This window comes from Heterodontus francisci, chromosome 2, assembly GCF_036365525.1.
Source record: "Heterodontus francisci isolate sHetFra1 chromosome 2, sHetFra1.hap1, whole genome shotgun sequence".
In the NCBI taxonomy this organism is placed as follows: Eukaryota; Metazoa; Chordata; class Chondrichthyes; order Heterodontiformes; family Heterodontidae; genus Heterodontus; species Heterodontus francisci.
Window position 1 is genome coordinate 221,991,467 of NC_090372.1, and position 26,338 is coordinate 222,017,804.

General features: G+C 50.3%; 1 protein-coding gene across 2 annotated transcripts in view; it reads right to left on the bottom strand.

Moving 5' to 3' along the window:
- LOC137351644 (alanine aminotransferase 2-like) overlaps window positions 1-26,338 on the bottom strand; it is a 108,210-nt gene that overhangs the window by 14,461 nt on the left and 67,411 nt on the right. For both annotated transcript variants that reach the window (XM_068016307.1, XM_068016299.1), the window contains 6 exons: window positions 23,710-23,818; window positions 14,079-14,212; window positions 7,369-7,612; window positions 6,849-6,928; window positions 4,715-4,851; window positions 3,564-3,738 (listed from right to left, as the gene is read on the bottom strand). In XM_068016307.1, coding sequence (XP_067872408.1) covers window positions 3,564-3,738; window positions 4,715-4,851; window positions 6,849-6,928; window positions 7,369-7,612; window positions 14,079-14,212; window positions 23,710-23,818 — 879 coding nt within the window. The remainder of the gene's footprint in view (window positions 1-3,563; window positions 3,739-4,714; window positions 4,852-6,848; window positions 6,929-7,368; window positions 7,613-14,078; window positions 14,213-23,709; window positions 23,819-26,338) is intronic.

The following is a 26,338-nucleotide window of genomic DNA, read 5'->3' on the forward strand; positions in this document are numbered from 1 at the left end:
TCCCTTAACTTGGTTGACGTCTGGCGGAATCTCCATCCCGACTCCAGCGCCTTCACGTGGAGGTCTGGAGGAGGAGGGTCCTGAATCGACCGCCTCTACTTTTCGCAGGCGTACGCCTCCCGCGTCTTGGCGGCCTCTATGCGGCTGGTGCCGTGCTCAGACCACCGCTTGGTGTGGGCGGAGTTCACTCCGCTCCGCACGCGGGCGGGGTCCGCGTACTGGCACTTTAACAACCGGCTGCTGGAGGACGAGCGATTTCGGGACTCGTTCTGTCGATTCTGGACCGACTGGGCAAGGAAGCGGGGGGGTTTCCCCTCCTTGAGGCTATGGTGGGATGTGGGCAAGACTCACATCCGCGTCTTCTGTCAGGAGTAGGCGAAGGGGTCGACCAAGAGGCGGGAAGCCGAGATCGGGCGCCTTGAGAGGGAGGTGCTCGATTTGGAGTCCCGCCTCGGTCATGCCGTCGTGGACCCGGCCCTGTGGCAGGTGTACAAAGAGAAGAAGGGCGCGCTGAGGGACCTGCAGCTCATAGGGTCCCGAGGCGCATACCTGAGGTCGCAGATCCAGATCCTGGAAGTTTTGGACCGCGCCTCACCCTTCTTCGACTCGCTGGAAAAATGGCGGGGGGTCCGTAAGCAGCTCGTCGAGCTGCTGGCCGACGACGGATCCTCCATCACGGATCCGGAGGGAATGGGCCTCCTGGTCCGGACGTATTACAGTGCGTTGTTCTCTCCGGATCTGTCCAGCGAGGATCCACGCAGAGTTTTGTGGGAGGACCTGCCGCAGGTCGGCCCGTAGGGCGCCGAAGGATTGGAGGCTCCGCTCACGTTGGCGGAGCTGACTGGCGCCCTCCACCAGCTCTCAAGGGGCAAATCCCCAGGGCTGGATGGGTTGACCGTGGAGTTCCTCAGGGCGTTCTGGGACGTCCTGGGGGACGATTGCGTGCGGGTCCTGGGGGAAAGCCTGGCGACCGGGGAGATGCCCCTCTCGTGGCGCAGGGCGGTCATCGTCCTGCTGCCGAAGAGGGGCGATCTCCGCCTGCTTAAAAACTGGCGTCCGGTCTCCCTCCTCAGCACGGATTATAAGATCTTTGCCCGGGCTATGTCTACCCGCCTGGGCTCCGTGCTGGCCCACATGATCCACCCCAACCAGTCCTCCACGGTCCCGGGCCGGTCCATCCAGGACAACATCTACCTGGTCCGGGACCTGATCCATCTTTCCCAGAGGACTGGTCAGTCGGTCGCCTTTCTCTCCCTCGATCAGGAGAAGGCGTTCGACAGGGTGGATCACGATTACCTTTTCGGGATTCTGCGCGCTTTCGGACTTGGGTCCGATTTCTATACACGGCCGCAGAGTGTCTAGTCAAAGTTAACGGGTCCTTGACGGCGCCCCTTCGCTTTGGGAGAGGAGTGCGTCAGGGATGCCCCATGTCCGGCCAATTGTATACCATCTGCGTGGAGCCCTTCCTGTGCCTGCTTCTCAGGAGGTTGACGGGATTGGCTCTGCGCGAGCCGGCCATGCGGGTCGTCCTCTCGGCTTACGCCGACGACGTGCTCCTCGCAATCACAGATCCCGTTGACTTGCGGAGGATGCGCGACTGCCAGCAGACCTTTTCTGCCGCGTCCTCCGCGAGGATCAATTGGGAGAAATGTTCCGGACTCCTGGTTGGTCAGTGGCGGGTGGACTCCCTGCCGGAGGAGATGACACCTTTTGCGTGGAGCACCACGCACCTCCTCTCTGGGAGTCCACCTTAGCCCCGCTGAGGAATCCTGGCTGGCAAACTGGCAGGAGTTGGAGGCGAAAGTCACCGCTCGGCTGGGGCGCTGGACAGGACTGCTCCGAGTGCTTTCCTACAGGGGCCGAGCGTTGGTCATAAACCAACTGGTGGCCTCCATGCTGTGGTACCAGTTGGTCACTTTGGCCCCGCCCCTGTATTTGCCACCAAGATCCAGAAGAAACTCGTCGATTTCTTCTGGGGCAAGAGGAAACACTGGGTCTCTGCCGCGGTCCTGAGTCTCCCGATCGAGGAGGGCGGTCAGTCGCTGGTGTGCATCCGCACCCAGGCTGCGACTCTCCGCCTTCGGACCCTGCAGAGAAACCTGTACGTCGAGCATCCTCCCAGATGGTGTGCGCTGGCGACATATTTTTTCCGCCAGTGTCACTGCCTTCAAGACGACACGCAGCTCCTGGTGGAGTCCGTTAGCCGCGCCTCTCTGAGGGAGTTGCCTGTCTTTTACCGGGATCTATTCCGAGTCTGGAGCATGGTCGCCTCCAGTCAGGGCGCTCCCCCGCCGGCGGAGGAGAGCGCCTCGGCTGTCCGGGCGGCCGACTCCGGGGACGGTCCGGCGGGCGGAGGAGTAGCCAAAACCCCCGGGACGTCCCTCACTGCGGGTGGCGAGGGGGCTCGTGAGTGCGGACCGCTCCCGGACGAGCTGACCCCCGCTCGGCCGGAACTGCTCATCGGACCCAGGCCCCGAAACCCTCCTCGGGAGCCGGTCCCGCACAACCCGAGCTGCCTCTCGGAAATGCCCTCCGTGCCATTCCAATCGGCGCGGAGGGGTTTCCTGTACGGGCTGCTCCTGCACACTCTCCACTTCCTCGCCCTCGTCAGCCGGCCGGATATGCCCTGGCGGTCCGCGTTGCCATCTGGCGGCGAGGGGAAACCCCAATGGAGGTCTCTCTACATGGGAGTCTTCCCCCTTTACATCGGGGACCTGGGGTGGAGGGTGCTGCACAGAGCAGTCCCGTGCAGTAGGCATTTAAGTAGGTTCACGGACTCCCAGGCCACCTGTACTTTCTGCGGCCTGGACGAGTCCGTGTTCCACATTTATACGGAGTGTGCGAGGTTGCAGCCCCTCTTTGAGTATCTGAAGGGGCTGCTCCTCAAATTCTGGCTGCACTTCAGTCCCACGCTCCTTATCTTTGGGCACCCGGTGCGGAGGGGCTTGGGCCGGGAGGAGGATCTCCTCGTCGGTCTGCTCCTGGGCCTGGCCAAGGTGGCAATTCACAGGTCCAGGTTGCGGGCCGTCGGGGGTTCCGTCCTCCCCGATTGCCTGCACCTCTTCCCCGGTTCCGTTCACGCCCGGGTGTCCCTGGAAAAGGAGCATGCGGTGTCCGCCGGTACGCTTGAGGCCTTCCGTGACCGGTGGGCACCGCAGGGACTGGAGTGCATTGTCGACGCCGAGAATGGCATTTTAATTTGAGTTTTGGTTTATTTTTCTGTTTTAATAAAGTTATTTTTGTAAATATGTATATAAAGGGAGCCTGAGCAATAAAGGTCCCCTCGGCATGGAAAATATAAAAGAGGCCTGGGGTATAAAGGCCACCTTAAAAAAAAAGAAAAAGAAAAAACGGGAAAAAAAGAAAATAAAAGAAAAAAAAAACAGGGTTAAATACTGAGTACTTGGGGGCGAACCTTCAGTGCTAATGATGTAGGAAAGTCCTGTTGATCCTGTTACTGTTCAGTTCCTCTCTGTCTGCATTTAATATATAAAGAGGTTGAAGGTGAAACACATCTTTGCCCTGAGACACAGGAAGAATATATGGAGTTAGAATCTACTCACTTTAATGAATCTTTCGTAGGAGGGTTCTCCTGGCTTCGGAGGATTTGTGATCACTCCCAGCACGGCCTGTCCCGATACTGGGGGGCAGAGACGTACAGAGACCAGTTTGATTAACTGTGCCTTTACACCAGGGTCCAGGTTGACGTATTCTACGTAGCCCCCTCGGTAACCACACCTAGAGAGACATTAGGATTAGACCAGCAGGAATCCAGGAGCCAGTGACAGCAGCCCCCAGCCCCCAGCGCATCATCCAGCTTTCATATGGCAGTGTGCATCAGCAAGGTATTCAACCAGTGAGGGCACACAGTATACTGACAATGAGCAGGAGCCAGCACCCATTGGTGCTCCTGACTCCTGGGGCGTGAGCATAGCACCAGACAGCAGAGACTGAAACTGGCATCTTACTGCCCATATAGCTCAGCCATCAGGGCGGGGGTTCCACAGTCACCTGGGGGAGGGGGTCCAGTGACATCTGGAATGGGTGAGGGTGGGGCAACAGCCACCTTGGGGGGGGGGTCCAGAGACAGCTGGAATGGGTGAGGAGGGGTCCACATTCACCTGGAGGGGGGGCGGTCCAGTAACATCTGAAAGGGGTGAAGGGGGGGGCAACCGTCACCTGGAGGGGGGGTCCAGAGACATCTGGAATGGGTGGGGAGGGGTTCACAGTCACCTGGAGGGGGGGGGGGGTCCAGTAACATCTGAAAGGGGTGAGGGGGGCAACAGCCACCTGGGGGGGGGGGGGTTCCAGAGACAGCTGGAATGGGTAGGGAGGGGTCCACAGTCACCTGGAAAGGGGGAGGGGGTCTAGAGACATCTGGAAGGAGTGTGGCGGGTGGCGGGTGGGGGGGGGGGGGGAAACTGTTCCCTGGAGGGGAATGTGGGGTCCAGAGACACCAAGGAATGATGGGCCCAGATTCATTGGCTGTGGGGGAAGAGAACCAAAGTCACTGGAAAGGTGGGGTAGGGAAAAGGGGGAGGGAAGGGGGAGGGGCCCTGTCTCAATCATTGGGAGCTGACTCCCCCAGCTCCCACTCAAAGCACCCACTTCCCCTGCCCATTCCCCCCCCTCCCCAGTCAGAGCGCCCACCCGCCCTCAGAGCCTACTCTTCCCCCCTCCTGCCCCATTCTCCGCGCCCACTCTGTATACTCACTCTCCCATATAACCCTTGGAGACGGAGTGGAATGAGGCCAATTCCAGCGTGTTGGAATATTGTGGACCCATTTCAAAGAGAACCTTCTTAAAGGAGTGAAACTGACAACCCTCAGCATAGACATTGTCCTGATAGACCTACCAGAAAGAAAAGCAACAAATTAACAGGTAACAGGGAATCCAGCATGGATTTCTGAAAGGTAAATCATGTTTAACTAACTTGCTGGAGTTTTTTGATGAGGTATCAGAGAGGGTTGATGAGGATAATACAGTTGATGTCGTGCACATGGACTTGCAAAAGGTATTTGTTAACGTTTGTTAAAGGTCGGTGTTCGGAGCTCTGATTTTCCTGATATATATTAATAACCCAGACTTGGGTGTGTAAGGCACAATTTCAAACACTTCAGATGACAAAATGCTGGTAAATATTGTGAACTATGAGGAGGATAGAGATAAACTTGAAGAGGATATGGACTAGCTGGGGGAATGGGCAGACATGTGGTCGAGGAAATTTATTGTAGAGAATCGTCTGAGCTGCAGGACATCACACCTTGTGTGTGGGAAATGAATCGAATGCTTCATCTAATGTGATGGGAGAATTTTTCAGACATTTTCTGTCCTTATAGTTCCTGAAGTAATTCACAGCCAAAGAATCACAGCCACAAAGGACCAAGTTCAAACGGGGGGGTTCATGGAAATTCCTGAACTCACTGCTCCGGTCCCTGTGCTCGACATTCAAAAGGTCAAAGCTCTGTTGTCCCAGTGTGCTGATAAGTGGCAAGTAACATTCACGCCACACAAGTGCCAGGCAATGACCATCTCCAACAAGAGAGGATCTAACCATCTCCCCTTGACATTCAATGGCATTACCATGAATCCCCCATTCTCAAGGCTACGGGGAAGAGGTGAGGGAGTGGGACTAGCTGAGTTTCTCTTGCAGTGAGCTGGCACGGACAGCACAGACTGAATGGCCTCCTATGAGTAAGAGTGAGGCTATTTCTGTCCCTCTGTACACGGACACCCAAAAATAGGCAAAAATTCTTTTAACGAGAAAGCCCCCTTGGTTCTGGCTTCCTCACCACATCCCTCATCCCTGAATTACCCCCAACACACCATCCCACTGAATCCCTCCAAACCTCATTCATACATCTGCTCACCACATCCCTATCACTGCTGACCCCCTTTACAGAGGGACATTGATAGATTCAGTGAGTGGGCAAAACTGTGGTGATGGAATTCAATGTGGGAAAGTGTGAGGACATTCACTTTGAACCTAAGAAAGATCAGAGTATTTTTTAAATGGTGAAAAGCTAAGAACTGTAGAGGAGCAGAGAGATATAGGAGTCCATGTACAGAAATCACTAACATCTAATGGACAGGTAAAATAATTTTAAAATGTCTACTGGAATGTTGGCCTTTTTATCGAGGGAGCTGGAATACAAAGGGGTGGAAGTTACACTTCAGTTGTACAAAGCTCTGGTCAGACCCCGTCTGGAGAAACTGCATTCACGTTCTGGACCTTAGAGGGGGCAGCACAGATTCATCAGGATGATCCCGGGGCTAAAAGGGTTAAATTATGAGGACAGGTTGTGCAGACTCGGCTTGCATTCCTGAGCAAGAATCACAGCCACAAACGACCAAGTTCAAACGGGGGGTTAATGGAAATTCCTGAACTCACTGCCCCGGCCCCTGTGCTCGACATTCAAAAGGTCAAAGCTCTGTTATCCCAGTGGGAACATGGCCTAGTGTAACCCTCAGCACTAGCGAGCAGGGGTCTCAATTACATTGCACCTTTGTACTGAATTTGCACATGTCTGCCAGAGTGGGCATTGAGCTCAGTTCCATTGGGCTGGGATTGGGGAGGCCCAGGAGGGCAGGAGCAGTTGGCCAGGGTTCCTGCTCCTGATCCCGACCCAGGTATCCCTGCTGGCAGGGCAGGGACTCACAGCAGAGACAGCTCATAGGGTAGTCCAGATTCACAGAGCCCACTGCAATCAGGCATTGGAACAGCTGAACTCCCAATGGCCATTCTCCTGCAGAAGTCTTCGCATCCAGCGCTCCCCGGGTGATAGAGTGCCCACCATGGATAAAACCAGCACACACCCCTCCAAAACCAGGTGGGAGCAGCACATTACCTCATCTGCCATCAGGAAAAGCCCCTCCTCGGCAGCAAACCGGATCACATCTTCTATAACCTGCCTGCTCTGGACCTGGCCTATAGGGAGACAGGAGAGAACAGATGAGTTACAGCAGCAAGAAAGACACCCAATGAGACTATTCCTGCCCACTGCCCCTTTCCCCAGATCCTGTCTGTAGCCCCCTCCCCCCGGGTGCCACCCGCGGCCCCCCTCCCTCCCTCGCTCCCCCTGATCCTGCCCGGGGCCCCCTCCCTCCCTCCCTCCCTGGGATTCTGCTGCCACCTCCCCTCCTCCCGGGTGCCACCCGTGGCCCCCTCCCTCCCTCGCTCCCCCTGATGCTGCCCGGGGCCCCCTCCCTCCCTCCCTGGGATTCTGCTGCCCCCTCCCCTCCCCCCGGGTGCCACCCGCGGCCCCCTCCCTCCCTCGCTCGCCCTGATCCTGCCCGGGGCCCCCTCCCTCCCCGGGATTCTGCGGCCCCCTCCCCGGTTCCCATGGCAGGAGCCTTGCCTCCAGTTACCTGTGGGATTTCCGGGATTAATGGTACAAAGTACTTTGGGATTACAGTGAGTCCTCGCGTGGTTGAGTGCTCGGCGAAGCTCCTCGATGTTTAGAGCCCAGCAGTTGTCTTCATCGAGGTAGTAATTGACCTGGACGGCATTGAGATCTGCGATAGCGGCTGAATAGAGCGGGTATTGTGGGATCGGGATCATGATTCCGGTCCTGGATTTGCCCTCGCCGGACACCAGCAGTTTGAGAGTGGTCTGTGGAGAGACAGGACAGGAGCGGATTCATTCCTGATGGGACACACAGCTTCCTGCTGGCACAGAGCTGTTCCTGGGAGCTCTGCTCCATCCCAGGGGGAATAAATGTTCCTGAGCAGTGAACTAATTAAAGCCCAAAACAATGCAGGCATCAGGAGTGATATAAATGGAAGATCTTGCTCAGTTTGTTTGCATGATGTAAGGAAACCACTTTCAGTGTTTATGGGAGTTCTGTTCACACCCCCTTATTATACAACAGCAAATCCTTCAACAGCACCTTCCAAATCCGTGACCTCTACCAACTAGTAGGACAAGAGCAGCAAATACATGGGAACGTCACCACCTGCAAGTTCCCCTCCAAGTCACACACCATCCTGACTTGGAACTATATCGCTGTTCCTTCACTGTCGCTGGGTCAAAATCCTGGAACTCCCTTCCTAACAGCACTGTGGGTTTACCTACCTCACATGGACTGCAACAGTTCAAGAAGGCCGCTCACCACCACCTTCTCAAGGGCAATTAGGGATGGGCAATAAATGCTGGCCTAGCCAGTGACGCCCACATCCCATGAATGAATAATAAAAAATAATGGAGCAGGGTGTGGAATCCATTGCTATTTATTTATGCGTGGATGGCTACCAGCCTGTTCTGATGTGGCTACTTCACCCTCTATCCAGTCGAACCCTGAATGTTGACACAGTTTCTGCCTCAATCACTAATCCTGGCTGTGAATTTTGCAGCCTCCCACTCTCTGTGTGAAGAGGTTTCTCCCGCTCTCTGTTCTAAATTCTGACAGTCTGCTGTCTGTGTTTCCTGGCCGTGAAGTCTCAATCACCCGAGACAGTCTATTTTCTGTCTACCCATTCCTATCTTTCATCACTTTCAACTTTCCGATCATACTGGCCAGGAATCTCTGTTCTAACCTGGAAAGACAATGGCAGTCTGTGTTTATCCTTGTACTTCCTCATTTCAGAGACACTGCAACCTTTTCCTCCCCTGCCACCACCTGAATGTTTTATGTTGGCTCATTTTCTCCTATCCAATCTCTTAGGTTGCTTGTTCACTCCTGTGGGACCTGTGGATGATGGGGAGTGACCAGTGACCCTTTGCTGACTGTGCACTCCTGTACATGGTGCGTGATGGAGTGACCATTGACTCCTCCCGATCGAGGTCACTCCCGCTGGGTGATGTGGAGTGACCATTCCAACGATGGCCACCGCTCTGTGTTAGCTGTGAGTTGCTTCAGTCGACTGGGAGTGATTTCCCTCTCTGGACAGGTGCTTTAAATGAAAGGACATCCGGTGCAGTATTGAAGGACTGAATGGCCTTTTCTGTGCCATAATTTTTCAATGATTTTACATTGTTACAATAGAGGAAAGTGAATCCAGAACATTAATTCAACAATAAGCAGGTCCCGAGCAAGAATTCAACAAGCACGGAACCCACGGCCTATAGAAAGCTCACGTTGAGCCCATCGCACACTCCCCTTCCCCCTCATTCTCCCACTCATTCCCCTCGCACACTGCTGTCATTGAACCAGTATTTACAGAGTTTTCTCCCTCTCCACCCCTTCCAGTGATGTCTGGGCCTGTCACCTTTAATTTACATTTGCCCTGGGGCCTGGTTGCCAACAGTTACGGTGCCTCACTGCAGTCGGTTGCTCAAAAGCAACAAGGTTCTGATACTGAGAAAGAACATTGCATGTACAACAGAGAAACAGGCCATTCGGCCCAGCTGGTCTGTGCTGACATTTACACTCCACATGAAGGCGTGGGGGGGAGGGGGGAAGAGGGGCTACAGAGAGACACAGAGACATGGAGACAGTCAGAGGCTGAGGGAGACAGAGACACGGAGAGAGAGAGAGGGGAGACTGTGAGAGAATGAGGGAGACGGAGTGAGAGAGAAAGAGCCAGAGAGAGAGAGATGCAGACAGAGAGAGAGTGAGATAGAGAGAAAGAGAGAGTGAGCGAGACAGAGAGAGAGAGAGAGAGAGAGAGACTGTGACAGAGAATGAGGGAGACGGAGTGAGAGAGAGAGAGAGAGACGCAGAGAGAGAGAGTGAGATAGAGAGAAAGAGAGAGTGAGCGAGACAGAGAGAGAGAGAGAGAGAGAGAGACTGTGAGAGAGAATGAGGGAGATGGAGTGAGAGAGAGAGAGAGAGAGAGAGAGAGAGAGAGACTGTGAGAGAGAATGAGGGAGACAGAGTGAGAGAGAGAGCCAGAGAGAGAGACGCAGACAGAGAGAGAGAGAGAGGGAGACAGAGAGAAAAAGAGAATGAGGGAGATGGAGACACAATCAGAGAGGGGGAGACAGAGAGAAAGAGTGAGGGAGACAGAGAGAGAGACACACACAGACAGAGAGAGCGAGGGAGAGGGAGACAGAGAGAGAGAGACAGAGAGAGAGACACACACACACACACACACAGAGAAAGAGAGGGAGAGATAGAGAGAGAGAGCGAAAGAGAGACGACAATACTGCCATGGTTTCAATGCTTTTAAATGTCAGTTGATTGTCTTCAGTGACTTGCTGCCAATATTCTGAACAATGTTTCCAATGTTCTGATGTCCTGGAGAAGTATTGGAAGCTCGGCAGGATTGAGAACTACTTCGAAGGGCGGGGGGGGGGGGGGGGGGGGTCAGCAGAAAGAACTGAGCTTTCTAGGCATCTCCAGCATGGCACAGGCAGAGTTAACCCTTTAATGTCCAGGAATAAGCCTCAGCAGGAGGTTACTGAGGGCGACACAAAGAGTGATGAGGGTTTTTGTGCAGAGATGCCCGAACACTCACTTCTAACCAGAGTGATTTCACATTGAATGATAGCAAATCACCATGGCCGCCAGAGAAAGAAAGAAAACACTCGCCAAACCTCCTCATTCCAGCCTCACACTCCGAGTAATACAGACACATCACACTGAACAGTACTATGCATATCAAAAGAGTGAGAGTTACAGACTGGAATCTAATCGAGGAGTTCGGGGGGCTTTATATATAAAATAACAGATACTCGGGAGTGAGTTACAGACTGGAATCTAATCGAGGAGTTCGGGGGGCTTTATATATAAAATAACAGATACTCGGGAGTGAGTTACAGACTGGAATCTAATCGAGGAGTTCGGGGGGCTTTATATATAAAATAACAGATACTCGGGAGTGAGTTACAGACTGGAATCTAATCGAGGGGTTCGGGGTGTTTATATATAAAATAACAGATACTCGGGAGTGAGTTACAGACTGGAATCTAATCGAGGAGTTCGGGGGGCTTTATATATAAAATAACAGATACTCGGGAGTGAGTTACAGACTGGAATCTAATCGAGGGGTTCGGGGTGTTTATATATAGAATAACAGATACCCGGGAGTGAGTCACGGACCGGAATCTAATCTCTGCTTCACTCCGTTCTCTAATAACTTATTCCACAACTCTTCACTGCAATGGGAAATTTCCTCTCTTTCTCTTGCTCTAAATTCACCTTGAGTCACGATGAACCGGGTGACACACAGTGCTCAAAGCCACCCAGTTGGAGAGGCAGTTTTTTCACCATTTGGATGCTGCTGATGTTAAACATTACATTGACTCCAGATTCCCAATTTCATGCCTGGCCCTTGTTGGCATATCGCCCAGTCAGTGATCACTGGCAGCTTTCAATGAGTGCCTTGTTTCACTTTTCTATGAGTGTGTAGTCCTGGATACAGTCACTATCCCAACCCAATAAAACACAACCATCAGATCTACATCTTTTGCAATGTATTGTGTGCAGAGGAGGAAAAATAAAACACTCAATACATTCTGGAATGTTCTGTAATGGCACAGATACACTTGGAGGGAGGGTGCTGAGGGAGCGGAACACTGTCGGAGGGAGGGTGCCGAGGGAGCTGCGCACTGTCGGAGGGAGGGTGCCGAGGGAACTGCCCACTGTTGGAGGGAGGGTGCTGAGGGAGCGGAACACTGTCGGAGGGAGGGTGCCGAGGGAGCTGCGTACTGTCGGAGGGTGGGGGACGAGGGAGCTGCGCACTGTCGGAGGGAGGGGGACGAGGGAGCTGCGCACTGTCGGGTGGAGGGGGACGAGGGAGCTGCGCACTGTCGGAGGGAGGGGGACGAGGGAGCTGCGCACTGTCGGAGGGAGGGTGCAGAGGGAGCTGCGCACTGTCGGAGGGTGGGTGCTGAGCGAGCGGACCACTGTCGGAGGGAGGGTGCAGAGGGAGCTGCGCACTGTCGGAGGGTGGGTGCCAGGGAGCTGCCCACTGTTGGAGGGAGGGTGCTGAGTGAGCGGACCACTATCGGAGGGAGGGTGCCAAGGGAGCTGCGCACTGTCGGAGGGAGGGTGCCGAGGGAGCTGCGCACTGTCGGAGGGAGGGTGCCAGGGAGCTGCCCACTGTCGGAGGGAGGGTGCTGAGCGAGCGGACCACTGTCGGAGGGAGGGTGCCGAGGGAGCTGCGCACTGTCGGAAGGAGGGTGCCGAGGGAGCTGCGCACTGTTGGAGGGAGGTTGCCGAGGGAGTGAACACTGTCGGAGGGTGGGGGACGAGGGAGCTGCACACTGTCGGAAGGAGGGTGCCGAGGGAGCTGCGCACTGTTGGAGGGCGGTTGCCGAGGGAGTGAACACTGTCAGAGAGAGGTTGCCGAGGGAGCTGCGCACTGTCAGAGGGAGGTTGCCGAGGGAGCTGCGCACTGTCAGAGGGAGGTTGCCGAGGGAGCTGCGCACTGTCGGAGGGAGGGTGCCGAGGGAGCTGCCCACTGTTGGAGGGAGGGTGCTGAGGGAGCGGAACACTGTCGGAGGGAGGGTGCCGAGGGAGCTGCGCACTGTCGGAGGGTGGGGGACGAGGGAGCTGCGCACTGTCGGAGGGAGGGGGACGAGGGAGCTGCGCACTGTCGGGTGGAGGGGGACGAGGGAGCTGCGCACTGTCGGAGGGAGGGGGACGAGGGAGCTGCGCACTGTCGGAGGGTGGGTGCTGAGCGAGCGGACCACTGTCGGAGGGAGGGTGCAGAGGGAGCTGCGCACTGTCGGAGGGTGGGTGCCAGGGAGCTGCCCACTGTTGGAGGGAGGGTGCTGAGTGAGCGGACCACTGTCGGAGGGAGGGTGCCAAGGGAGCTGCGCACTGTCGGAGGGAGGGTGCCGAGGGAGCTGCGCACTGTCGGAGGGAGGGTGCCAGGGAGCTGCCCACTGTCGGAGGGAGGGTGCTGAGCGAGCGGACCACTGTCGGAGGGAGGGTGCCGAGGGAGCTGCGCACTGTCGGAGGGTGGGGGACGAGGGAGCTGCACACTGTCGGAAGGAGGGTGCCGAGGGAGCTGCGCACTGTTGGAGGGAGGTTGCCGAGGGGGTGAACACTGTCGGAGGGTGGGGGACGAGGGAGCTGCACACTGTCGGAAGGAGGGTGCCGAGGGAGCTGCGCACTGTTGGAGGGAGGTTGCCGAGGGAGTGAACACTGTCGGAGGGTGGGGGACGAGGGAGCTGCACACTGTCGGAAGGAGGGTGCCGAGGGAGCTGCGCACTGTTGGAGGGCGGTTGCCGAGGGAGTGAACACTGTCAGAGAGAGGTTGCCGAGGGAGCTGCGCACTGTCAGAGGGAGGTTGCCGAGGGAGCTGCGCACTGTCAGGGGGAGGTTGCCGAGGGAGCTGCGCACTGTCAGAGGGAGGTTGCCAAGGGAGCTGCGCACTGTCGGAGGGAGGTTGCCGAGGGAGCTGTGCACTGTTGGAGGGAGGTTGCCGAGGGAGCTGTGCACTGTTGGAGGGAGGGTGCCGAGGGAGCTGCACGCTGTCGGAGGGAGGTTGCCGAGGGAGCTGTGCACTGTTGGAGGGAGGGTGCCGAGGGAGTGCACACTGTCGGAAGGAGGGTGCCGAGGGAGCTGCGCACTGTCGGAGGGTGGGGGACGAGGGAGTTGCGCACTGTCGGAGGGAGCTTGCTGAGGGAGTGCACACTGTCGGAAGGAGGGTGCCGAGGGAGCTGCGCACTGTCGGAGGGTGGGGGACGAGGGAGTTGCGCACTGTCGGAGGGAGCTTGCTGAGGGAGCAGGGGCACTGTCGGAATTAAAAACTAGTCTAGTGACTAGTGTCGATTGTTGTAAAAACCCATCTGGTTCACTTTACCTGCTCATCTGGTGTACATGTGAGTGCAGACCCACAGCAATGTGGTTGCCCTCTGAAATGGCCCAGTAGACCACTCAGTTCCAGTGCAATTCGGGATGGGCAATAAATGCTGATCTTGCCTGCGACACTCATATCCCCACAAATGAATAAAAAAAACATTTCAAATAGCAGGGGACTTCTCCCTGCTCATCTGACCAATATTTATCCCTCAACTATCATTATAACAGATTATCGGGGCATTATCACTGTATTGTTTGTGGGATCTTGCTGTGTGCAAATTGGCTGCCACGTTTGCACATTACAAAAGACCTTGATTGGCTGAAGCTGTCTGGGATGTCCTGAAGTGTTTACATGATCAGATTTATCAATCACTCTGTACTCACCACAATGGCATCACTAGCTCCAGTTGAGAGGAAGATGTTGTTGGGATCGGAAGGGATTCCACCGTCTCGGCTCTCTATGTATCTGACCACATCCTGGCGAATGCACTCAAGACCCTGACTAGTAGTGTAGGCACCTGGATCAAGACATTAGATTCCATCGTGAGGCCAGAATCCCCCCTCCAAAGTGCAACAAGGCTACAGCACAGTTAATCCAGGAGTCCCGTTCCCACTCCATCATTGTAATGATGGATGAAAAGGAACACTATTCACTGACAAGTCCATTTTTCTTTCTTACGTCTCATCCCAGCTTGACATAATGCCCCTTAAAATCTTCTCAAAAAGTGTGTTGAATTCCCTAGTTCATAGAATCATAGAAATTTACAGCACAGAAGGAGTCCATTCAGCCCATCGTGCCTGTGCTGGCTCTTTGTAAGAGCTGTCCAATCAGTTCCATTCCCCTGCTCTTTCCCCATAGCCCTGCAAATTTTTCCACCTGCAAGTATTTATGCAATTCCCTTTTGAAAGTTATTATTGAATCTGCTTCCTTTCAGATCACAACAACTCACTGTGTAAAAAGCTTCCACATGTCACCATTGGGTCTTTTGTCAATTATCTTAAATCTGTGTCCCTCTGGTTACAGACTCTCCTGTCACTGGAAATGATTTCACCTTATTTACTTTATTAAAACCCCTCATGATTTTAAACACCTCGATTAAATTGCCCCTTTAACTTCTCTGCTCGAAGGAGAACAATTCTAGTTTCACCAGTCTCTTTGAACATTTTCAGGACAAAAAGTCTATCTGTGTTTGATGTCTCCCTATCTTATCTACTCATATTCCTCAATCCCCTCTCTGTCCAGAACATAAGATTCACTGTGTCATGCACGGAAGGAGTCCTGATGAAAAAAACAATGAAATGGAAGAACTACGAATTTAAAAAGTCAACTGCGAAACAAAACCACAAGAAAACAGACACTTATACAGTCGTCAAAATGCAGTAGTGACCCCCTCCTGCACTGGAATCTACAAACTTGTCTGCAACAGTGGAATTTGTTAATTTTGTCTGAAATAGCTCTGGGGAGAAGTCTTTTGAAATTGAAAGAACTATAATTACATATTGATGACTCAGCTACATGAATTAACGAACAAAGGGCTCTGGAGACAGAATGACTCATAGCTCAAACCAAAAATGAATAGGGTGAAGTCTTCCTCTTCTTTGGCCTCCTTGTCTCGAGAGACAATTTGCTAAGTAATAGGGTGAAGAAGCCACATCATAACAGGATGGAACCCATCCACTCATAAATAAATAGCAATGGATTCCACATCCTGCTCCATTATTTTTTTATTATTCGTTCATGGGATGTGGGCGTCGCTGGCCAGGCCAGCATTTATTGCCCATCCTTAATTGTCCTTGAGAAGGTGGTCTTGAGCTGCCTTCTTGAACCGCTGCAGTCCATGTGGGGTAGGTAGACCCACAGTGCTGTTAGGAAGGGAGTTCCAGGATTTTGACCCAGCGACAGTGAAGGAACGGCGATATAGTTCCAAGTCAGGATGGTGTGTGACTTGGAGGGGAACTTGCAGGTGGTGGTGTTCCCATGTATCTGTTGTCCTTGTCCTTCTAGGTGGTAGAGGTCGTGGGTTTGGAAGGTGCTGTCGAAGGAGTCTTGGTGAGTTGCTGCAGTGCATCTTCTAGATGGTACACACTGCTGCCACTGTGCGTCTCAGAAATCACCACAGGATTCCCAGCCTCTGACCTGCTCTTGTAGCCACAGTATTTATATGGCTACTCCAGTTCAGTTTCTGGTCAATGCAAACCTCCAGGATGTTGATAGTGGGGGATTCAGTGATGGCAATGCCATTGAACATCAAGAGGAGATGGTTAGATTCTCTCTTGTTGGAGATGGTCATTGTCTGGCACTTTTGTGGCACAAATGTTACTTGCCACTTATCAGCCCAAGCCTGGATATTGTCCAGGTCTTGCTGCATCTGTACATGGACTGTTTCTGTACCTGAGGAATGGTGCTGAACATTGTACAGTCATCAGCAAACATCCCCACTTCTGACCTCATGACTGAAGGAAGGTCATTGATGAAGCAGCTGAAGATGGTTGGGCCTAGGACGCTACCCTGAGGAACTCTCCTGAAGTCCCCAGCATTACCGATGACAGACTTCAGCCAATTCGATTCACTCATGTGATATCAAGTAACGACTGAAGGCACTGGATACTGCAAAGGCGATGGGTCTTGACAATATTCTGGCAATAGTACTGAAGACCTGTGCTCCAGAAATTGCCACACCCCTAGCCAAGCTGTCCCAGTATAGCTATGACACTGGCATCTACCCGGCAATGTGGAAAATTGCCCAGGTATGTCCTGTACACAAAAAGCAGACTGGTACAAAAGGTGAAGTCACATGGGATCAGAGGTGAGCTGGCAAGATGGATACAGAACTGGCTCAGTCAGAGAAGACAGAGGGTAGCAGTGGAAGAGTGCTTTTCTGAATGGAGGGATGTGACTAGTGGTGTTCCACAGGGATCAGTGCTGGGACCTTTACTTTTTGTAGTATATATAAATGATTTGGAGGAAAATGTAGCTGGTCTGATTAGTAAGTTTGCGGACGACACAAAGGTTGGTGGAGTTGCGGATAGTGATGAGGATTGTCAGAGGATACAGCAGGATATAGATCGGTTGGAGACTTGGGCGTAGAAATGGCAGATGGAGTTTAATCTAGACAAATGTGAGGTAATGCATTTTGGAAGGTCTAATGCAGGTGGGAGGTATACAGTAAATGGCAGAACCCTTAGGAGTATTGACAGGCAGAGAGATCTGGGCGTACAGGTCCACAGGTCACTGAAAGTGGCAACGCAGGTGGATAAAGTAGTCAAGAAGGCATACGGCATGCTTGCCTTCATCGGTCGGGGCACAGAGTATAAAAATTGGAAAGTCATGCTGCAGCTGTACAGAACTTTAGTTAGGCCACACTTAGAATATTGCGTGCAATTCTGGTCGCCACACTACCAGAAGGACGTGGAGGCTTTGGAGAGGGTACAGAAGAGGTTTACCAGGATGTTGCCTGGTCTGCAGGGCATTAGCTATGAGGAGAGGTTGGATCAACTTAAATTGTTTTCACTGGAACGACGGAGGTGGAGGGGCGACATGATAGAGGTTTACAAAGTTATAAGCGGCATGGACAGAGTGGATAGTCAGAAGCTTTTTCCCAGGGTGGAGGAGTCGGTTACTAGGGGGCATAGGTTTAAGGTGAGAGGGGCAAAGTTTAGAGGGGATGTGCGAGGCAAGTTCTTCACACAGAGGGTGGTGAGTGCCTGAAACTTGCTGCTGGGGGAGGTGGTGGAAGCAGGTACGATAGCGACGTTTAAGAGGCATCTTGACAAATACGTGAATAGGATGGGAATAGAGGGATACGGTCCCCGGAAGTGCAGAAGGTTTTAGTTTAGGCAGGCATCAAGATCAGCGCAGGCTTGTAGGGCCGAATGGCCTGTTCCTGTGCTGTACTGTTCTTTGTTCTTTTAGTAACTCACCTCCTGACTCCCCAAAGCCTGTCCACCATCTACAGGGCACAAGTCAGGAGTGTGATGGAATACTCTCCACTTGCCTGGATGGGTGCAGCTCCAACAACACTCAAGAAGCTCGACACCATCCAGAACAAAACAGCCTGCTTGATTGGCACACCATCCACAAACATTCACTCCCTCCACCACCGACGCACAGTTGCAGCAGTGTGTACCATCTACAAGATGCACTGCAGCAATGCACCAAGGCTCCTTAGACAGCACCTTCCAAACCCACGACCTCTACCAACTAGAAGGACAAGGGCAGCAAATACATGGGAACACCACCACCTGCAAGTTCCCCTCCAAGTCACACACCATCCTGACTTGGAACTATATCGCCGTTCCTTCACTGTCGCTGGGTCAAAATCCTGGAACTCCCTTTCTAACAGCACTGTGGGTATACCTACCTCACAAGGACTGCAACGGTTGAAGAAGGCAGCTCAGCACTACCTTCTCAAGGGCAATTAGGGATGAGCAATAAATACTGGCCTGGCCAGCGACGCCCACATCCCATGAATGAATAAAAAAAACTCCTGCAGTGATGTCCTGGGCTGAGATGATTGACCTCCAACAACCACAACCATCTTCCTTTGGCTCTAACTGTAGGAGAGTTTTCCCCCTGATTCCCATTGACCTCAGTTTTGCTAGGACTCCTTGACGTCAAGGGCAGTCACTCTCACCTCACCTCTGGAGTTCAGTTCTTTTGTCCATGTTTGGATCAAGGCTGTAAATGAGGTCAGGAGCTGAGTACCCTGGCGGAACCCAAACTGAGCGTCACTGAGCAGGTTTCTGCTGAGCAAGTGCTGCTTGATAGCACAGCCGGCAACCCCTTCCATCACTTTGCTGACGATTGAGAATAGACTGATAAGGCGGTAATTGGCTGGGCTGGATTTGTCCTGATTTTTGTGTACAAGACATATGTGGGCAATTTTCCACATTGCTGGGTAGATGCCAGTGTTGGAACAGCTTGGCTCAGGATGAGGCAAATTCTGGAGCACAGGTCTTCAGTGCTACTGCTGGAATAGTGTCAGGGCCCATATCCTTTGCAGTATCCAGTGCCTTCTGCTGTTTCCTGATATAGTGGATTGAATCGGTTTGGCTGAAGACTGGCATCTGTAATGCTGGGGACTTCAGGAGGAGGCTGAGATGGATCATCCACTCGGCAATTCTGGCTGAAGGTGGTTGAAAATGCTTCAGCCTTGTCTTTTGCATTGATATGCTGGGTTCCCCCATCACTGAGGTCGGGGATATTAGTGGAGTCTCCTCCTGTTTAATTGTGGTCATACCAGGGGAGAAGGCCATGTGTCAACCTTTTGTCCTTAAAAGGTAGCCCTCTAGAGAGAGAGGAGAGTTGAAGCCGACACCTTCAGAAAGCAGTCCAGCCAGAGGCTGTGTAGGAGATTGAGCCAAGCAAAGAAGGAGCCCTCCTGCTAATGCTATACTTCAACTTGCTGCAACAGAGAACTGAAAGGAACTACCACCTCCAGTCTGAACTCAACCTCCTGAAATCTGCAACACCTCAACAAGTTCAGACTACAAACATCCAGGCCTGCCCCTTCAAAAGAGACCGTCCTCCTTAGAAGATTCAACAGGTTTACCACAAACCATGAACAGCTACCTCACTTGAATCTACTTACCCTTTTCTCTCTATCTATTCTTGAGCATGTGTGTGGGTGAGGTTGTGACCATTTCGGAAATAGTGCAAAAATAGTTACTTTTTTTAACCTATGAGAAAACCTATTTATTCGACTCTAAAAAAAAAACCACTCAGGGACTAACTCACCATTTTTAACAAAATACGATTGTAGTCAGCTGGGAGGTGAACAGTGGGAGCCACCCTTTCCACCATCCACAACAACTGGAAGAAGAAAGACTAAGATCCATCTAATTCACCTCCTGCCATCCTGGTAGTCACATGATACAATGATAATTGAGTTGTTGACCAATCACAGCAATCTGCAATAATTGTGGGCGATTGTAATGGTCACGCAGGCCCACACCTGCCAAGAATGAGGCATATTAATTGTGTCCTATGAATATTGATTTTAAACTGTTGCTGGGAAGAAGAGAAGGCCAGTTACAAGGGCTGCCAGGCACTTAGCTGAAAAACATTTGCGTACTAACAGACAGTGCTTGTGGAGACAAAGGCCCATTCCCTGACACATTCAACCACAATGGATTTTGATCACCAGGCATTGAAGGTGTAAGGAAGAGCATTCCAGAGACTGCTAAGGTGATACAATCCACAAAAGCGAGGACTGATTAAACCAGCTGATCACATGAGTAACTGGCTGGTCCAGGTTTTTTTGAACTAGCCACAAAGAGTTTGAACTGAGAAAGTTTGCTACTGGAGTGAGAAGACCTTTCCTGTCTGCTCCCATCTCTTTCTCACAAGCCTCTGGACCCACTGAGGACACATGAACCTCAAGAAAGAAAGGTCTCCAACATCAAACAAGGTTTAAGAAGAATACTGGGCCCCAATGAAAAGCATGACCTACCTACAATCAAAGGCTCTACAGCGAGCTTGAAGAACAGTAACCAAAACCATCTTCAGATATTGCCTCAAACTTTTCCACTTCATTTCTTCTGCTCTTTTCTGTCTCTATCTGCCTGTGTATATCACGTATGCATGCTAGCGTGGGTGCCTCGCATATCCGTAGGTGTTAACTGAATTTAGTTTAATAAAGTTCAACCTTTTTTCTTTAAACCTAAGAAAGCTTGTTTGTGCTGGTTTCTTTGCCTTATAATTGGAAGGCAGTGAACAAGGATTCACCAAGGGGGAGCTAAAAAAAAATGGTGTATTTAAAAATAAAACCCTGTTACGGAAAGACCAGGTGAAGGCTGAGAGGGAACCCTAGACCCCTTTCTCACCTGGTCACAACAGTAATCTTCATATTGATTGGATGAATTAAATTGGCAAAGGTAGCCTAGAGGAAGAGTTCATAAAATGTATTTGGGGCAGTTTCTCAGAACAATGCACTCTGGAACAAACCAGGGAGCAGGCTCTTTTAGACCTGGTAATGTGTAATGAGACAGGATTAATTAATGACCTCATAGTAAAGGAGCCTCTAGGCAAGAGTGATCAAAACATGATGAATTTCACATTCAGTTTGAAGATTAGAAGTTTGGGTCTGAAACTAGTGTCTTAAACTTAAAGGCAATTACCAGGATATGAGGACAGAGTTGGCTACAGCAGACTGGGAAAATAGTTTAATAGGTAACATGGCACAGAAGCAGTGGCAGACATTTAAAAGAAATATTTCAGAACTCGCACCAAAGATATATTCCATTGAGAAAGAAAGACTATATGAGCAGGATACACCATCCATGACTAACTAAGGAAGTTAATGGTGGTATCAAATTGAAAGAAAAGGCGTACAGTGCTGCAAAGATTAGTGATAGGCCAGAAGATTGGGAACATTTTAGAAACCAGCAAAGGATGACTAAAAAGAAAAGAGGGAAAATTTAGAGAACTAGCAAGAAATACAAGAACAGACAGCAAAGGCTTCTACAAGTATATAAAAAGGAAGAGAGTAGCTAAAGTAAGTGTTGGTCCCTTAGAGATGAGACTGGGGAATTAATAATGGGAGAACAGGAAATGACAGAGACTTTGAACAAGTATTTTGTATCTGCCTTCACAGTAGAAGACACAAAAAGCATCCCAAGAATAGTAGAAAATCAGGAGACAAAAGGGAGGGAGGAACTTAAAACAATCATGATCACTAGAGAAAAAGTACTAGGAAAACTAATGGGACTAAAGGCTGACAAGTCCCCTGGATCTGATGGCCTGCATGCTAGGGTCTTAAAATTAGTGGCTACAGAGATAGTGGATGCATTTCATTGTAATCTTCCAAAATTCCCTGGATACTGGAAAGGTCCCAATGGATTGGAAAACTGCAAATGTAACACCTCTGATCAAGAAAGGAGAGAGACAGAAAGCAGGAAACTATAGGCCAGTTAGCCTAACATCTGTCATTGTGAATATGCAAGAATGCATTATTAAGCAGGTCATTTAGAAAATCATAACGCAATCAGGCAGAGTCAACATGGCTTTGTGAAAAGGAAATCGTGTTGACAAATTTATTGCATTTCTTTGAGGATGTAACAAGCAGGGTGAAGAAAGAGGAACCAGTAGATGTTGTGTATTTGGATTTCCAAAAGGCATTCGATAAAGTACCACCTAAAAGGTTACTACACAAGGTAAGAGCTCATTGTGTAGGGGGTAACAAATTAGCATGGATAGAGGATTGGTTAACTAATAGGAAAGAGAGAGTCGGGATAAATGGGTCTTTTTCAGGTTGGCAAGCTGTAACTAGTGGAGTGCCACAGAGATCAGTGCTGGGGCTTCAACTATTTACAATCTATAATAATGACCGATGAAGGGACCGAGTGTCTTGTAGCCAAACCTGCTGACAATTCAGTAGGAAAACAAGTTGTGAGGAGGGTAGAAAGCGTTTGCAAAAGGGATATAAATAGGTTCAGCAACTGGGCAACAATTTGGCAGATGGCATATAATGTGGGAAAATGTAAGGGTGTCCACTTCCACTTTGGCAGGAAGAATGAAAAAGAAGATTACTAATATGGAGAGAGATTGCAGAATGCTGTGGTACAGAGGGGGCTGGGTTTCTTTGTGCATGAATTACAAAAAGTTGGCATGCAGGTACAGCAAGTGATTAGGAAGGCAAATGGAATGTTGGCATTTATTACAAGGTGAATGGAGTATACAATACGGGAAGTCTTTCTACAAATGTACAGGGCGTTGGTGAGGCCACACCTAGAGTACTGTGTACAAATTTGCTCTACTTACCCAAGGAGGGATATACTTACATTGGAAGCAGTTCAGAGAAGGTTCACTAGGCTGATTGCTGGGATGAAGGGGTTGTCTTATGAGGAAAGGTTGAGCAGCTTGGGCCTATAATCATTGGAGTTTAGAAGAATGAGAGGTGATCTTACTGAAACATGAAGATTCAGAGGGGGCTTGACAGGGGGGATGCTCATGGGGGAATCTAGAACTAGGGAAAAAGTTCCAGAATAAGGAGTTTCCCATTTAAGATGGAGATGAGGAGGAAGTTCTTCTCTCAGAGGGTTGTTAGCATTTTGAATTCTCTTCCCCAGAGAGCAGTGAAGGCTGCATCATTGAATATATTCAAGGCAGAGTTAGACAGATTTTTTGATCTACAAGGGAGTCGAGGGTTATGGGGCAGGCAGGAAAGTGGAGTTACAGCCACAATCAGATCAGCCATGATGGTATTGAATGGTGGAGCAGGTTCGAGGGGCTGAATGGCCTACTCCTGTTCCAATTTCTTATGATTAATCTCTATCAATGAGTCTAAAACGGTGGCAGACATGAGGTGAGGAAAACCCCCAGTGGTGGAGGGCTTCATGAACCAGAGGTTCAAACTCACTTGTTCCTCCCAAGCTAGACTCATCACACATCACATTACTCATAGACTGGATCCCAATTCATGAGCTGGAAAGAAAGAGTTGAAGAAAAGGGGGAAAGGAAATGGTAAAAAGGAAGAAAGAGAAGTGAAGGGGAAATGGAGAAAAGAGAGAGAGAGGAGGAAAGAGTAGGACACAGAAGGAAAGGAGGGAGAAATGATGACACTGATGGAGAAATGATGACACTGATTGACAGATAAAGGAGGAGAGCGAGAGGGAGAGGGAAGACAGTGTAAGAGGGAAATGGTTGTGACAGGGAGATGGATATTGTGAGGGAGTTACAGGGAAGAGGGGAAAAAAGGGAATGAGAAAGTGTGTAAGGCAGATGGAGATTGAGGGGTAAGAGAGAGGGTGAGAGCTAAGACAGGGGGACAAGGAGTCAATGGGGTAGAATGTGACTGCAACAGTATAAAATAATTTCCCCATTTCATTTCCATTGAAAACTCCTTGTCAGGTAAGTGTATTTAACACCTTCCCTCTGTATCTAACCGGTAAGGAGGTAGTTATACAGACAGTGTGAAAACAGGGGTTTAGAAACCCCCTCTCTCCGTCAATGCATTCTCTTAGTTAACAGGACAGTGTGAGTTAAAGCCCTGGTGTTTTTGGAGAGTCATCTTACCAATACTGTTACCCCCACATGCGTTTAAGATTCTCTCTGCTCTTTTTTTGGCATCGTCCGGGACTGTGTGATCACACATGAGGTTTGGAAATGTACAGATCGCTAAAACCTGGGAGAGAGACAAACTGTTAGTCAACCAATCAGAACAACGCCAACAGAAATTTATGTAGTACCTTTAATAGAGATAAAAAATCCTAAAACACATTTCACAGGTGTGTTAGCAGACCCAATGTGACACCAAGTTACCTAAGGTACCATGGGTGGCTCAGCTGCACAGGAGTGCACAGGGAAGACTGGGAGAGTAGTGATGGGTGGTTGTTAGTTGGCACAGACTCAGTGGGCCGAAGGGCCTGTTTCAGTGCTTATATCTCTGAATTAAAAAAAATAAAATAAAAGATGGGGAACTGAGGGTAGACTCAGCTGGGACAAAATCCAAAATGAAAATGGAAGGCAGAAAATTAATGGATGAGTCTGGAAGACAGAGGAAACAAGGGATAGAAAATAAAAAATAGAGTTTGGACGTGCTCAAGGGTATCTATTTCAATGCAAGGTGTATAGCAAATAAAGCAGATGAGCTGAGGGCACAGATAGACACGTGGCAGTATGATATCATAGCTATTACAGAAACATGGCTTAAGGAGGGACAGGAATGGCAGCTCAACGTTCCTGGTTACAGGGTTTTCAGATGCGACAGGGAGGGGGATAAGAAAGGAGGGGGAGTGGCAATTTTGGCCAAGGAAACCATTACAGCTGTGAGGAGGGATATGTTGGAAGGTTCATCAAATGAGGCCATATCGATTGAGCTAAGGAACAAAAAAGGGCAATCACACTGCTGGGAGTGTACTATAGACCCCTAAACAGTCAGAGGGAGATAATAGAGCAGATATGTAGACAAATGTCTGAGAAGTGCAAGACCAAAGGGGCAGTAATAGTAGGGGATTTTAATTACCCCAATATTAACTGGGATTGTTTTAGTGTAAAAGGAATTGAGGGAGCAGAATTCTTGATGTGCATTCAGGAGAACTTTTTTGCCGAGTATGTAGCAAGTCGAACAAGAGAGGGCGCAGTTTTAGACTCAGTTTCAGGAAATGAAGCTGGGCAGGTGGAAGGAGTGGCAGTGGGAGAGCATTTTGGTGATAGTGATCATAATTCAGTCTGTTTTAACATAATTATGGAAAAGGACAGAGATAGAACAGGAGTTAGAGTTCTCAATTGGGGCAAGGCCAATTCTACTAAGCTGAGAAGTGATTCAGCAAAAATGGAATGGAAACAGCTACTTGAAGGTAAATCAGTGTCAGAACAGTGGGAGGCATTCAAAGGGGGTTCAGAGTAAACATGTTCCCACAAAGAAAAAGGGTGAGGCGGCCAAATCTAGAGCCCCCTGGATGTCAAGGAGCTTACAGAGTAAGATAAGGCAGAAAAGGAAAGTTTATGTCTGACACCAAGAACTCAATACTACAGAAAGCTGAGAGGAGTATAGAAAGTGGAGGGGTGAAATCAAAAAGGAAATTAGGAAAGCAAAGAGAGGGCCTGAAAGAATATTGGCAAGCAAAATCAAGGTGAACCCAAAGATGTTTTATCAATACATTAAGAGCAAGAGGATAACTAAGGAAAGAATAGGGCCCATAAAAGACCAAAAAGGTAACCTATGTGTAGGGGCGGAAGATGTGGGTTTGGTTCTTAATGAATACTTTGCGTCTTCCTTCACAAAAGAGGGGGACAGTGCAGATATTGTAGTTAAGGAGGAGGAGTGTGAAGTATTGGATGTGATAAACATAGGGACAGAGGAAGTATTAACGGGATTAGCATCCTTGAAAGTTTATAAATCTCCAGGGCCAGATGAAATGTATCCTAGGCTGTTAAAAGAAGCAAGAGAGGAAATAGCAGAGGGTCTGACCATCATTTTCCAGTTCTCACTGGATACAGGTGTGGTGCCAGAGGATCTGAGAACTGCTAATGTTGTACCTCTGTTAAAAAGTGAGGGATAAACTGAATAATTACAGGCCAGTCAGTCTAGTCTTGGTATTGGGCAAATTATTGGAATCTACTCTGAGAGACAGGATAAACTGTCACTTAGAAAGGCACAGGTTAATCAGAGATAGTCAGCATGGATTTGTTAAGGGAAGATCTTGTTTGACCAACTTGATCGAATTTTTGGAAGAAGCAAGGAAGATAGATGAGGGCAGTGCAGTTAATGTGGTCTACATGGATTTTAGCAAGGCTTTGACAATATCCCACATGGCAGACTGGTTAAAAAAATAAAATCCCATGGGATCCAGGGAAATGCAACAAGGTGGATACAAAATTGGCTCAGTGGCAGGAAACAAGGGGTAATTGTTGACAGGTGTTTTAGTGACTGGAGGGCTGTTTCCGGTGACATTTCGCAGGGTTCAGTACTGCGTCCCCTGCTTTTTATTTTATTTTATTTAAAGATACAGCACTGAAACAGGCCCTTCGGCCCATCGAGTCTGTGCCGACCATCAACCACCCATTTATACTAATCCTACATTAACCCCATATTCTCTACCACATCCCCACCATTCTCCTACTACTTACATACACTAGGGGAAATTTACAATGGCCAATTACCTATCAACCTGCAAGTCTTTGGCTGTGGGAGGAAACCGGA